Consider the following 12,965-nt stretch of genomic DNA (forward strand, 5'->3'; position numbering starts at 1 on the left):
CCCAAAAAAAAAGAAAAAAAAGAAAAGAAAATAATATACGAAGCTATATATTTTTGTTCTCTACATAAACCAGATAGATTAAATCCAAGATCATTCATCTAGTTCAAAGCTCCTTAAACATAATGGCTGAAATGAGTGATGGTTACAAGTTCAGCTATGCTAATTAACTTATATCAATATCAAAGAAAACAACATATTGTCCACACCCTTATTCAGATATGATTGGTAATTTCATGCAGAGAGGTCTTTCACTGTTAATTGCCTTAGTGTTTGAAGGCATTGTAGAGTCAAAAGGATTGGGTGGCATGATCAAGCTCTCTCTATCTCCTTCCAACATCTGAACCACTACTTTCATTGAAGGGCGATCAACTGGGTACCACTGGATACACCAAAGTGCCACAATTGTTAGCTTCTTAGCAATGCTAGCATCTCCATCTTCATCTATCCTGATTTCCAATTCTTTCCCATGACTCAGATGATTATAGATCCATTGGGAAAAGTAAACTTGGCTACTGTTCTCGACAGTGCTGTCAATGTTTTTTCTCCCACCAACCATTTCAAGCAACATTATTCCAAAACTATAAACATCTGATTTATGAGAAACATGACCAAAGTTCCTAGAAAACACTTCAGGGGCAATATATCCTATTGTCCCTCTTGCTGCAGTCATGGAGATGGCACTCTCGTCCTTAGAAAATAATTTTGCAAGACCAAAATCAGATATCTTGGGGTTGAAGTTGTCATCTAATAAGATATTATGAGGTTTAATATCAAAGTGAAGTATACGTAGCTCACACCCTTGATGAAGGTATTCTATTCCTTTGGCTATGCCAATAGCTATATCTTGAAGTTTCTCCCAACCAAGGAGTGGTCTCTTAGTATTTCTTGAGAAGATGAACTTCTCTAGTGACTCATTCGGCAAAAATTCATAGACAAGAGCTCGTCTATATCCATCTGCGCAGAAACCAACCAGGCGCACCACATTTATGTGATGAATCGTACCAATGGTGGCGACTTCATTAATGAAGTCCTCTCCATCTCTGGTGGAATTGTTAATAAGGACCTTAACAGCAACTAGAATTTCATTGGAAAGCTTACCTTTGTACACACTACCGTAACCTCCTTGTCCCAGCTTTTCCTTAAACTGATTTGTAATCCTCTTAATGTCAGCAAATGTGTACCTTGAGGGCTTGAGGGCTTTGTAGTCATCTAAGAATTTTAGAATCCTCACTTGGTTCTGTTTTTCAATTTTATCTGATTTGTACTCATGGTAGTGTTTGATGGATATCATCATTGCCACAACAAAAAGAAAGAAGCCTATGATTACACCTGTGATTACACCTGTGATGAAATACTAAAAATTAATAAGTGACAAAATAGAATTTCTTAGTAATACATGAAGCTTATTAAAGGCGAATATGTATGTGATTTTACCTGTAAGCACATTCTTCGCAGATGTATCTGGAAAAAATAAAAAATAAAAGAATAAAAAAAAATAAAGATGAATTAACACATCCACTCATGTAAGGAAAAACTTTGTTGATATTATTACATGTACAAAGCCAAAGATCGGGTTTTGATACCCTATATATATAACACAACCATACATGATTTTTCAATTGAAGTGCATCTCTCTCTCTCTCTCTCTCTCTCTCTGTCTCTCTCTCTCTCTCTCTCATATTAAAAGATTGAAGCTGTAGTTTAGTAATCCAGCATAGGGTAATTTTACATGTTTGTTTAAATCTGATCATTAAGTTAAAAAAGAAAATTGCTTGCATCTGAAATTTGGTCCCCACTAATTTTACCTTGTCATGAGCATATTCATAACAATTTCATATCGTCTCCCCCACTCCCCACCACACACCCCCAAAAAAAAAACAAAAAACAAAACAAAACAAAACAAAAAAAAGAAAAAGAAAGAAAAAGAAAGGAGGAAACACTTAGCCGAAGGACAGCCCGGCCGGGATAGATAGGGTCATCTGTGTGAAAAAATAAGTTAATTTTTATTAAAAAAAAATTATAATACCAAAAATGAAAGACGTTTTGTGTTTGGGAGCGTAGTTCCCACACCTGGGCAAGACCCAATCAGTCCCATTCAGTTCAATCCAAATCTGCCAAAAAAAAAATTCAATTCATGCAAAGAAGTCATTTTACAAGGAAGACAATAGAGACAGATAAAAGGGGTGCCGGTCCAAGACTAGCTCTTGGAAAGAAACCACGCCACACTCCCAAAAAAAAAAAGAAAAAAAAACTACAGAGCACTCAACCTCTCAAACTAAGACACGTTATGAGCTGCGGATATATAATCTAACTTCCTAAATGCGTGTCAAAATCAGACTCGGCAAACGTCTTGTCTGGTTTATTATCTTTATATTTTATTATTTGTATGGAGCAAGAGATGCATTAGAAAAACCAAAATCCAAAAAACAAAAACAAAACAACTTACAGAATACAGAGAAAGCAGAACAAGGCACAAAACTCGTCTAGCTGGTTGTTTAAACTGTGCTCAAATTAAACACTGGATAGTAAAGGTGGAGGGCAATCGATCGAGATTAGGGTTTCCTTGAAAACTAAATTAAAATTATGAAGTAGAATGGTAGAATAATATAGTTATGGCACAAATAAAGTGATATAGAGAGAGGGAGCGTGTTAATAATACATACCCAAGACTGGTGGTGGAGTAGATTTTGGGAGGGTAAAGCATTCAGTAGTTTCAGGTCCACTTCTGTTACTGTTGTTCTTCAATCTGCAATAGCTTCCATTTACTTCACAAGTACTTCCACACGATGGTTGAGACCAACTCAGTGTGAGATCTGAAAACAGATACAGAACATCTATGGTCTTAATTTTTTTGCAAAACGACAAGGGCAGGCCTAATGGAGATAGATATGAGAAGGCATAAACTTGGCGCCTAGGGACGCCAAGGCAGGAAATCAGGGTCCCATAATAAGAAGGAATATCCCGTTCTGGTTCTGTTGCTGAACAATTGAGGAAAGTGATCTGTTCCTCATAATCAGGTTGTTGAGATCCTCTGAGAAAGGGAGAGGCAGATAAATTGAGATGAAGAAGCTTTTGAGGAAGGCAGCCATCTGGGTCATATAAAGCCAGTGTCTGTGATGCATAGTTAATGCTCCTTACAAAGAAGGAACCCGAAAATGGTAACTTCAGCAGAGTTTGTTTCATGGAAGTGCAAGATACAGCGAAGCCAGGATAGCCACAGTGCTCGGGATGCTGGCCCTTTATCCAGAAAGGAAATCGAATGTCAGGACCATCATTGCTGCACGGCTTTGATGGTAACATGCACTCATTTTTGGTTGCAGCAAGCTTTGAAGATGAGATGGCTACGGCAAAGAAGAGGAAGAAGGAGACGAAAACCATACTAGTCTGCATTGTGGATTGCTCTCTCCTTGATCCACTCATGATGGAAATGGTTGGAAAGTAACTTATATTTTCAAATTGAGGCTCTGTTTCGTTGCAAGCATAGTTAGTAGAATAAGCGTATTATACGCGTATAATACGGACATCCGAACGTTTAATTCAAAAGTTCGTAATTTGGCATATCAATCCAAAAAAACAGTTTAATACGCGGATTTTAAAGATAATTGTATTATACACGAATAATACTCATTTGATATGTTACATACTCAATAAAACTTTTGGGTTAAAAAAAAAAAATGAGATTAACCCAAATGGGTCAAATCCCGATTCCCGACCCATGTCTTCTATCAGGAACCCTAATCGATCAAAACTATAACCCTTCTTCTTCCCTCATCTAAGTAAACCAAAAAAAGGAGGAACCCTTGCCCCAGTGACCCCTTCTCCATCTCTGTTTATAGCGGCCAGCTACCGAGGGCGATAGGTAAGACATCAATACCCCCTGCTCTCATTCTCTTCTCCATTTCTCTTCCCATCTATTGTTGAAAACCCATTCAACCCTTCCTCTTCTCTGTTTCTCTTCCCATTGGTAGTTGAAAATCCAATCAAGGGTGATTGCATTTGCAAATAATTTTTAATGAGAAGCAAGAAAGATTCAAAAGAGGTGACTCACATGGACAAAGATGGCTAAGGGCAGGATTCTCCAAAAGGGGTTGAAATAAAAACCTTTTTAGGAAATGTAACATACAATCGCCATTTGAATTTGACCAACAATTATTTACAAACATAGTTGCAGCTAGACAATGTCAAGAATTAAAAAGAGGGAAATGACACAGGTGTTCTCCTCCCTTTGTTCTTGTAATATTGCATCTGAGAAATCAAAGGGGTTGAAGGGAGGAGGTTCTTGAGCCTTAAAATTGATCCATGACTGGTCTTAGAATGTACCCCGATGGAAATTTCAAGAAAATCCAAGCGCATCTCTGGGATGAACAATTGCAAACACTTATTCTCCATCTTCTTGAACCTTGTTTTCGTACCAAGAAGAAGAGAACATGTTAAAGTTACGAGATGAGATGATGTTTGATTCTCCTCTTAGTTCTTTCTACCATATCCTTTTTAGGGGTTAAATTTAATTAAAATTAAATGTGAAAATTCAAAGGAATGGAAAAAGATTTCAAATTGGAAAATCAGATTGGATTTTAGCGTCCATAAAAACATGGTAGATTAGAATTTAGTTTCAAACAGTCATTTTTAGTCCCGAATTTTTACTCCTGGATTTTGACAGAGCAACCATATTAAACACGTACCGTATAATTGCCATACGTGATTTGTTGCAACGAATTTTTTGAAAAGTATTATTACCGTGTGGTCCATTTAATTGCAGTACATATCCGTTCCCGAACTTACTAACTATGGTTGCAAGGGGAATTAAAAGGAAGGAAAGGGAAATTTTGTATCCTTACCCCATGTGATTATATCACTAACTCCAAATTATACCGTAATATTTGGTTATTAAATTTTATTGTACTTTGCATCCAAAACTCTTTGCTATAAAATTCAAAATAAAAATTACATGTAAAATGTGTCATTACTAAATATGGTAAAAAATTTAACTAGTTTATACAATTACATAGGATCACATAGGTCACAATTACAAAATATTTCTTTTTTAAGTTTGAAAATTTCACTTCCCTTCCCTTTAATTTCCCTTAACAGTCAAACATAGTCTAAGTCAATATTCTTTGTCCTAGTGGGTCCATTCTTTATTTCTAGATGCTAGCTCCTGGAGTTATTCAAGTCGTAGGCAAAAAAGAAGAGAATGCTTGGAGTAATTAGAGAATAAGACGGTTTTTTTCACTGGTTATATTAGGTTGAAATTCCCCCTCCTCATGTGTAGCGGGTGTGGATACATGTGAACGGATGAATTGAGATAGGTCTAGAGATAGCCAAAATATGATTGGAAAGAGAAAACCCATTCTGATACCATGTAAAATTCATCCTAAAGACTCAAACTATTGAGTGAAGGGCTTCACAGATATGTGAGGGGACAGAAGGGTTCAAAAGTAACCGTTATAAGACAATTCTCCAAATAGGAGGTAAGATTGATGCAAAGTGATATAAAATGAGGTGAAGAAAATCCCATTCAATTGATTGAAAGCTGAAGCATAAATTCATCACCATATATGTTTAATATTTTTTTTATTTTGTGACATAGTTGTTGTTGGCAATCATTACAGAATTTTCAGTTTATTTTGGTTTCAATTTATTTCACATCTAACCAAATGGAGCCTAAAAGATTAATTTCATCCTCCCCCCCCCCCCCACACACACACTAACTAAAGGAAAGAAAAATAATATCTCCCCACAACTCTAATAAACATTTTTCTTTGCAACTCAAATCTATCTTTGATTTTCAAAACCTGGTTTCCTATGGGGTTTAGTTTCTAATAAGCAGGTCCATAATTGTGTTTACTGGCACCAAGTTTCAAATTTAGATTTCAAGTTTTAATGTGTACATTTATGTGTCGCATTCAAATATATTTCAAAGTAAGGAAGAAGGCATAAAAAATACAAAATAAAAATAAAATAAATGGGGAGGGGGATGTAATCAAAGGGCACTACTTTATGGCATACCATGTGATGCAAAGTGAAATTGAAGGGGGTGGAAGTAACAACAGAACCCATAGATCCCTCCTAACATTGCTTATATAAATAAGGGATTTTCTATTGACACTCTTAAGGTATGAAATAATTTGTAACATTTTTTAAGTTTTTTAGTATATTTTTTTTTTTCAATTCAAGTCACATGTATACTTAAAAGTATGTAGGACAATAACAACTGGTTTTGATAATAATATAATGATAAGTTATTTTCAAATTATTTTTATAAAACGTAAATACTTAGCTTATGGAAGAATGTATCAAATTCTAAATGCATGTACTGAGAAGTCAGCTAGACAATGCATGCAGGTAACTATAAACAAGGATGTCTTGGACTTTTGACTCAATTATGAAAGGATTGAAAGTGACTTGATGATTGTGGTGACTTTTATGCTGAATTCTACTATCCTCCGGAGGTTTCAACGAAAAAGGGCATACGAAAAAGGGCATGCATCAGGCCATTTATTGACTCTATCTCATGGAAAATTTCTCAATGTATGGAGAAATCAACTTTGTAGCCGATGCCTTAGCTGAGAAAAGTATTTGTCTACAGGCATCTTTTTCGTGGATGACCAGTCAAAGTTTGTTCGAGTAGATATTTTATGAGATAGCAAAGAATAGTCTTGTTACTGATTTGAAAATTGATGTACACCTAATTTTATTTATTTTGGCAGTAAGGGAAACTACTTAGCATTGTGTTGTTGACTCTACGGGGTGTTGATGGTTTTGTTGTAGGTGGTCCCTTGGGTTACTTTTTAAGTTTGTCTTTGGTATCTATTGATGGCCATGCCATAGGATAAACATTTAGATATTCTTTTTATATTCACCGCCTTGACTGATACATTATCAGCATCATGTGCCTTCTTACATTTTCTCACTTTTTTGATAAGTTCCCCCTTGGATACAAACCTGTGATACTCTTATTGTGCTCCAATTGATCACTTTGGCATAGGAGATTCTATCCTACATCGACACCACATATCGATCCCTTATGTATCCCTATCTACACATTATACCAATAAAGAACTAAATAATGGTATTATCCATATGGAATTTATATGTCCAAATAAGTAAGAGAGAGTGTCAGTGCATGTACATCTCACTATTTAGTGTGTGAAAGGAGTATAAAGAAATTTGTAAAGAGGATGCATACTTCTTTTTTCACTTTAATTATAATCACAAAGCTTCTATAAAATTTGTTGGTCTTAACATAAGCGAGAACTATTCTACCCAAAAAATTAAATAAATAATAAATAAAAATAAATGAGAACTATAGTCATTGCTGAAATAATTCAATAGTCACTCAGCCTCTTCATATTGATCTTGCCAGTCTACCTTATTGTGAGGCTATTACTGTTTCTCCTCTCAATTATTTATTTAAGCGTCCAAGACCATTCTTCTCTGGGGGCCAAGAAAGTAGCTGATGATGCAACTTGCAAGTGTTTACAGAATTTCCTTTCACTCACTTTGGTCTGTCACGTCTGATCCTTGGAGTTGGATATTTCATCATCAATTATGTACAATAAGGGGTAAGAGGTGAGAAACTTCTCTCCTAATAAATGAAAATCCCTTAGCAACACAACCCACCAACCCTCTTTTTCTTTTTAAAGGAATGAGAATAATGATGGTTTCTACCAAAATAAGGAATAACAATCGTTTTATTCAGGTTTATAAGCATAAATCCATTGATAAAAAAAATCTTGGAACCCCATCCACAATATCTACACCTAACGCAATCCAGTTTGCTTGATAAATTTAGCAAGTAAATCATTCAAACTTGGTTTTTATGTCGCCGAATTTTCTAATTTAGAAAATTGATTGTTTAATTTTGTCATCAGAAAAGGGGCACATAACCAAACATTTTGAGAGTCACTAATTTTAAGAGAGAAACCATCCAAACATTCTGTTAATGCCAGAGGGAAGGGAAGAGAGATAAGTTTCAAAATAGGATAGATTTATCGACCTGACATATCTCTTTTTTTTTTTTTTTTGGGTAGAATATGACCTGACATATCAAATTCATTATATATACATAGGCCAAATTATATATCCTTAAGCCTAGATATCCATCAGTCAGAGGTTAATTAATTGACATCATTATATATCTCTTTAAAAAAGATGATAGGAAAACTTAAATTTGTATAATCTTCTCAATAATCTCATATAATTATGATGAGCGTTATTGTGCAAAATGCATTATAAACGAGCCCATTCTTTTTTTACTTTTTCTTTTTCTTTTTTTAGGGGGTGGGGCCGGAGGGTGTACCACCTTAATTTGAGTTTAACCCCTACTCTATGTTCAAGACAAGAAGTAGAGAAGAGGAAGGTAGCCTTGGTATGATTAGAGTGTCAAGAAGACAAAGATGTTCCCACATATTAATGTTCGGCCTACCAGCAGCATTAGAGAAACCATCAAGAAACATGGGTAATTAGGTAATTTTAAATTCAGATGGGATGGGACATCTTGGACCCTAATAATACACACCCAAATTGGATTAAGAAGACCGCAACTGCCAACGTCAATCGTCAGTCGGTGGGAGAGCTAGAATATAGATTTTTAGGGCACTGTGGGGCCCACACCTTTGCAGTGCAACTCCCCATCTTATCACCATGAAAAGAGACCAATTTGGGGTCACAAGCCATATTTTATATTAATGGTGAAAGGAAATTTAAATTATACATTAATAATATTATAGGTTGTAATAGTTCATTAAAACACTAGCAGGGTGTGACATGGGGGTTTTATATTTTAAATTCGTCATTGAACTTCATCTACATAATCTCTACATTGGAGGAAAAATATTGAAACTAAGTTCTATTTTAAAATTAGGAGATAGGTTGACTTAACCAATGATATTCCTTTACTGGGGTTCGGATGATATGTAGAGCAAGGTTCTAAAACACGGGAACGTCATAGGATCAGTCAAAGTCGATAGCCATGGTTTTAGGTATTGGTATCAGATTATCCTTAACGTATTGGTATCGATTGAGATTGATCCCGAGTACCTGGTCGATCCAATATCGGATATTGTATTGATATCAGAGGTAAACTTATAATAAAAAAAAAAAACTAATTTTGATGAAAATTAGGTGTAATATTGACCAATCTGTACCGATACAATCGATGTTGGATCGTTACCACATCATTATCGATTGAGACCGATATCGATAACTAAATCCTTGTTGATATCAATTTGGATCATCCTGGATTGGACCGTAATAAAATAGATCTACCTTTTTTTCTTAAAATTTTATTATGATTTTACCCTTGTATCATACATGTAGATCAGGATCGAAAAGGTCAGGATTAAAGATTAATAAGGTTGACACCATTCTGATCCAATTGATATTAACTGTTCTATTCCAATTTTATCAACCATGGCGTAGAGGGTATCATTGATTGATCAAGGGATATTCAATTTTGAAATATGAGGGGGAGGGGGAGGGAGCATTTAATGTCAATAGATGGGTTCCCTTCACCCATAGCGCACGAAAGCTTTCCGCTTGAATTATGACAACCCCAAAAGAAACCTGACAAGGTCCTGGCTAAAGATGATAAAATAATTAAAAGAACTTGTTGTGTTGGGGCCATGCAACCTGGCAACAAACGCCTTCCCTAAAATTAATTATTAAAATGATAAAAAGCCTTACTTTGAAACCCATAAATCTTGGGATCAAAATCCACGGTTTTTCTCATCCCTGTTTTTCCTTATTTTGTTACCTGTAGAACATGACACGTAGACAACAGAGGATTTAACGGTCAAGATTGGATGAGGATTATTATATCTTATGCGTTGGTCTTAAAGTTGTCCACGTGTCGTGTTCTGCAGGTAACAAAATAAGGAAAAATAGAGATGAGAAAAATAAAGGATTATTTTCCTAGATCTTGACATATCCTGATCAGTCTCATGCCTCCTTGTTTAGGGAGATGTGTGTAGGGTACATGAAATGCATAAGAGGGATGGCTCCCTGTTGGAGTGTCATGCCCTAGCCCAAATTGATTTTAGGCATATCGAATTGACCAAAGAAGCCAAATCAAATAGAGCGATTCTTCTTGAAATATGGTTTTGGATTCTGGTATCGTTGAACCAGTTGGAAACCAATCAAAACCTATTGCACATAGAAAATTGGACCAAAATCGTACCCAAATTGATATAAATAGATAAGAGACAGATATCAACCCAAAAATTATAAAAAAAATATGTATTTTCTATATACAGGAAAAAGAACACTGCTTGATTGTGTTAAGACATAAGAGTTCATGAAATTATCACCCTGCCCCATGTGAAATAAAAAATCTTTAATCCATATTGATGCTCCGGCATACGCTCTCATTGATCTTGCGGTTAATTCATGAGCCATGCAATCAGGTAGCGATCTCTTGATACTAAGGATTTAGTTATCGGTATCAGTTGATATCGATATGATACCAATCCAGGATGGGCTATATTGATCTAGAATATTACACTTACTTTTCATAAATATTAGGCTTTTCTTACGATTTTACCCTTGATACCAATACGATAACCAATTCCGAATCAGCCAGATCGGTTTAGCCCGATCAAAACCGAAACAAACGGACGAATTGATACTCCTTCAAACTGGCTTTTTTTTTTCTTAGGGGTTTCCTCCTTCAGCCACTTTCCTTATAGTTTCCGTAATAATTGGGCCATGCCAGTTGAAGTCATACCAATTATTTCTTGGAATTTAGTTTTCATTTTAGGGTAAATCAGTCGGTTAAACCGAAACTGAAACTGACAGGTGTCAAGCTTAACCCTGGCCATTGATATTTTAGCTCCGCTCATGGTATTATATGTCCGCACATGAGGCAGTACTAATTAGAGCCTCATAGACTCTACCTACAACACCGACTTTGAGGAGAGAGAGATCCCAAATCCAGCCCAATTCTTGGACCGATTTCAGCTGTATTAAACCTTGAAACTTCGAGCTCACTGGCTGAGATGGTCAAAGTTTTTTCAAGTTATCTCATCAAGTCAAATATCATCAGGTTCATAGCCTTTTTGGACATCTGTTAATAAAGAATTGGCTAATTCCCCAGTTGTTTAACTTGGCCTGGCTTGGCTTGGAGACTTAAGTGGATGAACACATAGAATCAGCCAGAGACAATCAAATGAAACAGAAACACTACAAACAAATAAAACCAACAAATCCACACCTTTTGAAGCTGCTGTTCAGTAAAGTCTCACAATATCATTTTGAGAGATAAGCATTCAAAGTTCTAATGAATCTAACAGTTTCAAATGACAAGTTGTTACTTCTCAGAATACAAATTATGTAATTCACCATTCTAAGTTATAGAACAAAAATTATGGAAAGCTATATTGTAAGGACAAAATTTTCAGCACCAGGAGCTATATTGTGAGCTCTCAAACTGAGAATTTTATTTTATTTGAATTTTTATATCAATAAGACATGGGTCTTATGAAAAAAACATTGATCAAGATTCTCCTAAATCCGTGTTCTATAGTTGCAACCAATTATTTGCAATAATTTTTATGGTTGACCTTCATTTAATTTGATCGGTTGCTTCGAAATGTTTCAGAAGTCTTAGGTGAGTATATCTATTTCAGTAGTTGATTATAGCATTAATGAAGTCAACACAGTCTTGGAAGCCCCACCTCCCTGGAGACTTCTTTTTTTTTTTTTTTCTTTTTTCTTTTAATGGCAAACAAGAGATTAGTCAACATATGAAAAATATCCTTAGTTATAATGTAAAAGCTTGCATCAATGTATTTTTCTTCTACCACAAAACATCAAAACATCAATGCTGAACATTATAGCTATAGACCAAATAAATAAAGAAAGAAAGAGAATAATATACGAAGATATAGATTTTTGTTCTCTATATAAACCAAATAGATTAAATCCAAGATCATTCATCTAGTTCAAAGCTCCTTAAACATAATGGCTGAAATGAGTGATGGTTACAAGTTCAGCTATGCTAATTAACATATATCAATATCAAAGAGAACAATATATTGTCCATACCCTTATTCAGAGATGATTGGTAATTTCATGCTGAGTGGTCTTTCATTGTTAGTTGCATTAGTGTTTGAAGGCATTGTAGAGTCGAAAGGATTGGGTGGCATGATCAAGCTCTCTCTATCTCCTTCCAACATCTGAACCACTACTTTCATTGAAGGGCCATCAACTGGGTACCATTCGATACACCAAAGTGCCACAATTGTTAGCTTCTTAGCAATGCTAGCATCTCCATCTTCATCTATCCTGATTTCCAATTCTTTCCCACGACTTAGATGATTATAGATCCATTGGGAAAAGTAAACTTGGCAATTGTTCTCGACAGTGCTGTCATTGTTCTTTCTCCCACCAACCATTTCAAGTAACATTATCCCAAAACTATAAACATCTGATTTATGAGAAACATGACCAAAGTTCCTAGAAAACACTTCAGGGGAAATATACCCTATTGTCCCTCTTGCTGCAGTCATGGAGATGCCACTTTCGTTCTTAGAAAATAATTTTGTAAGACCATAATCAGATATCTTGGGGTTGAAGTTGTCATCTAATAAGCTATTATGAGGTTTAATATCAAAGTGAAGTATACGCAGCTTACACCCTTGGTGAAGGTATTCTATTCCTTTGGCTATGCCAATAGCTATATCTTGAAGTTTCTCCCAACCAAGGAGTGGTCTCTTAGTATCTCTTGAGAAGATGAACTTCTCTAGTGACTTATTTGGAAATAATTCATAGACAAGAGCTCGTCTATATCCATCTGAGCAGAAACCAACCAGGCGCACCAAATTTATGTGATGAATCGTACCAATGGTGCCGACTTCATTCATGAAGTCCTCTCCATCTCTAGTGGAATGGTTAATAAGGACCTTAACAACAACTAGAATTTCATTGGAAAGCTTTCCTTTGTACACACTACCATAACCTCCTTG

The 12,965-nt window shown here is 35.5% G+C and overlaps 2 protein-coding genes across 3 annotated transcripts in view; both read right to left on the reverse strand.

The window, feature by feature from the left end:
• Positions 1 to 21: 21 nt before the first annotated feature.
• Positions 22 to 3,414, reverse strand: LOC122067878 (rust resistance kinase Lr10-like). Of its 2 annotated transcripts, none has more exons than XM_042631718.1 (3): positions 2,664 to 3,414; positions 1,435 to 1,461; positions 22 to 1,329 (listed from the first exon to the last, which is right to left on the reverse strand). In XM_042631718.1, exons 1-3 carry the CDS (start codon positions 3,388 to 3,390, stop codon positions 209 to 211), a joined length of 1,875 nt encoding a protein of 624 aa, XP_042487652.1. In that variant the 5' UTR covers positions 3,391 to 3,414; the 3' UTR covers positions 22 to 208. The 2 variants fall into 2 exon arrangements, with proteins under 2 accessions (XP_042487652.1, XP_042487651.1); XM_042631717.1 differs by having other exon boundaries at positions 22 to 1,341.
• Positions 3,415 to 12,047: 8,633 nt separating this feature from the next.
• Positions 12,048 to 12,965, reverse strand: part of LOC122067884 (rust resistance kinase Lr10-like) — a 1,007-nt gene continuing 89 nt past the window's right edge. Inside the window, exon 2 of the mRNA XM_042631726.1 lies at positions 12,048 to 12,961. Coding sequence (XP_042487660.1) covers positions 12,048 to 12,961 — 914 coding nt within the window. The remainder of the gene's footprint in view (positions 12,962 to 12,965) is intronic.

This window comes from Macadamia integrifolia, unplaced genomic scaffold (assembly GCF_013358625.1).
Source record: "Macadamia integrifolia cultivar HAES 741 unplaced genomic scaffold, SCU_Mint_v3 scaffold319, whole genome shotgun sequence".
Taxonomy (NCBI): domain Eukaryota; kingdom Viridiplantae; phylum Streptophyta; class Magnoliopsida; order Proteales; family Proteaceae; genus Macadamia; species Macadamia integrifolia.

Bases quoted from the DNA above. Each gene is read 5' to 3' on its own strand.
- LOC122067878 (XM_042631717.1), bottom strand. From the start codon at position 3,390: ATGCAGACTAGTATGGTTTTCGTCTCCTTCTTCCTCTTCTTTGCCGTA. The intron at 1,462-2,663 runs GTATGTATTATT...TATTTTTTCCAG, and splicing joins TACTCCACCACCAGTCTTGG to ATACATCTGCGAAGAATGTG. The intron at 1,342-1,434 runs GTAAAATCACAT...ATTTCATCACAG, and splicing joins TGCGAAGAATGTGCTTACAG to GTGTAATCACAGGTGTAATC.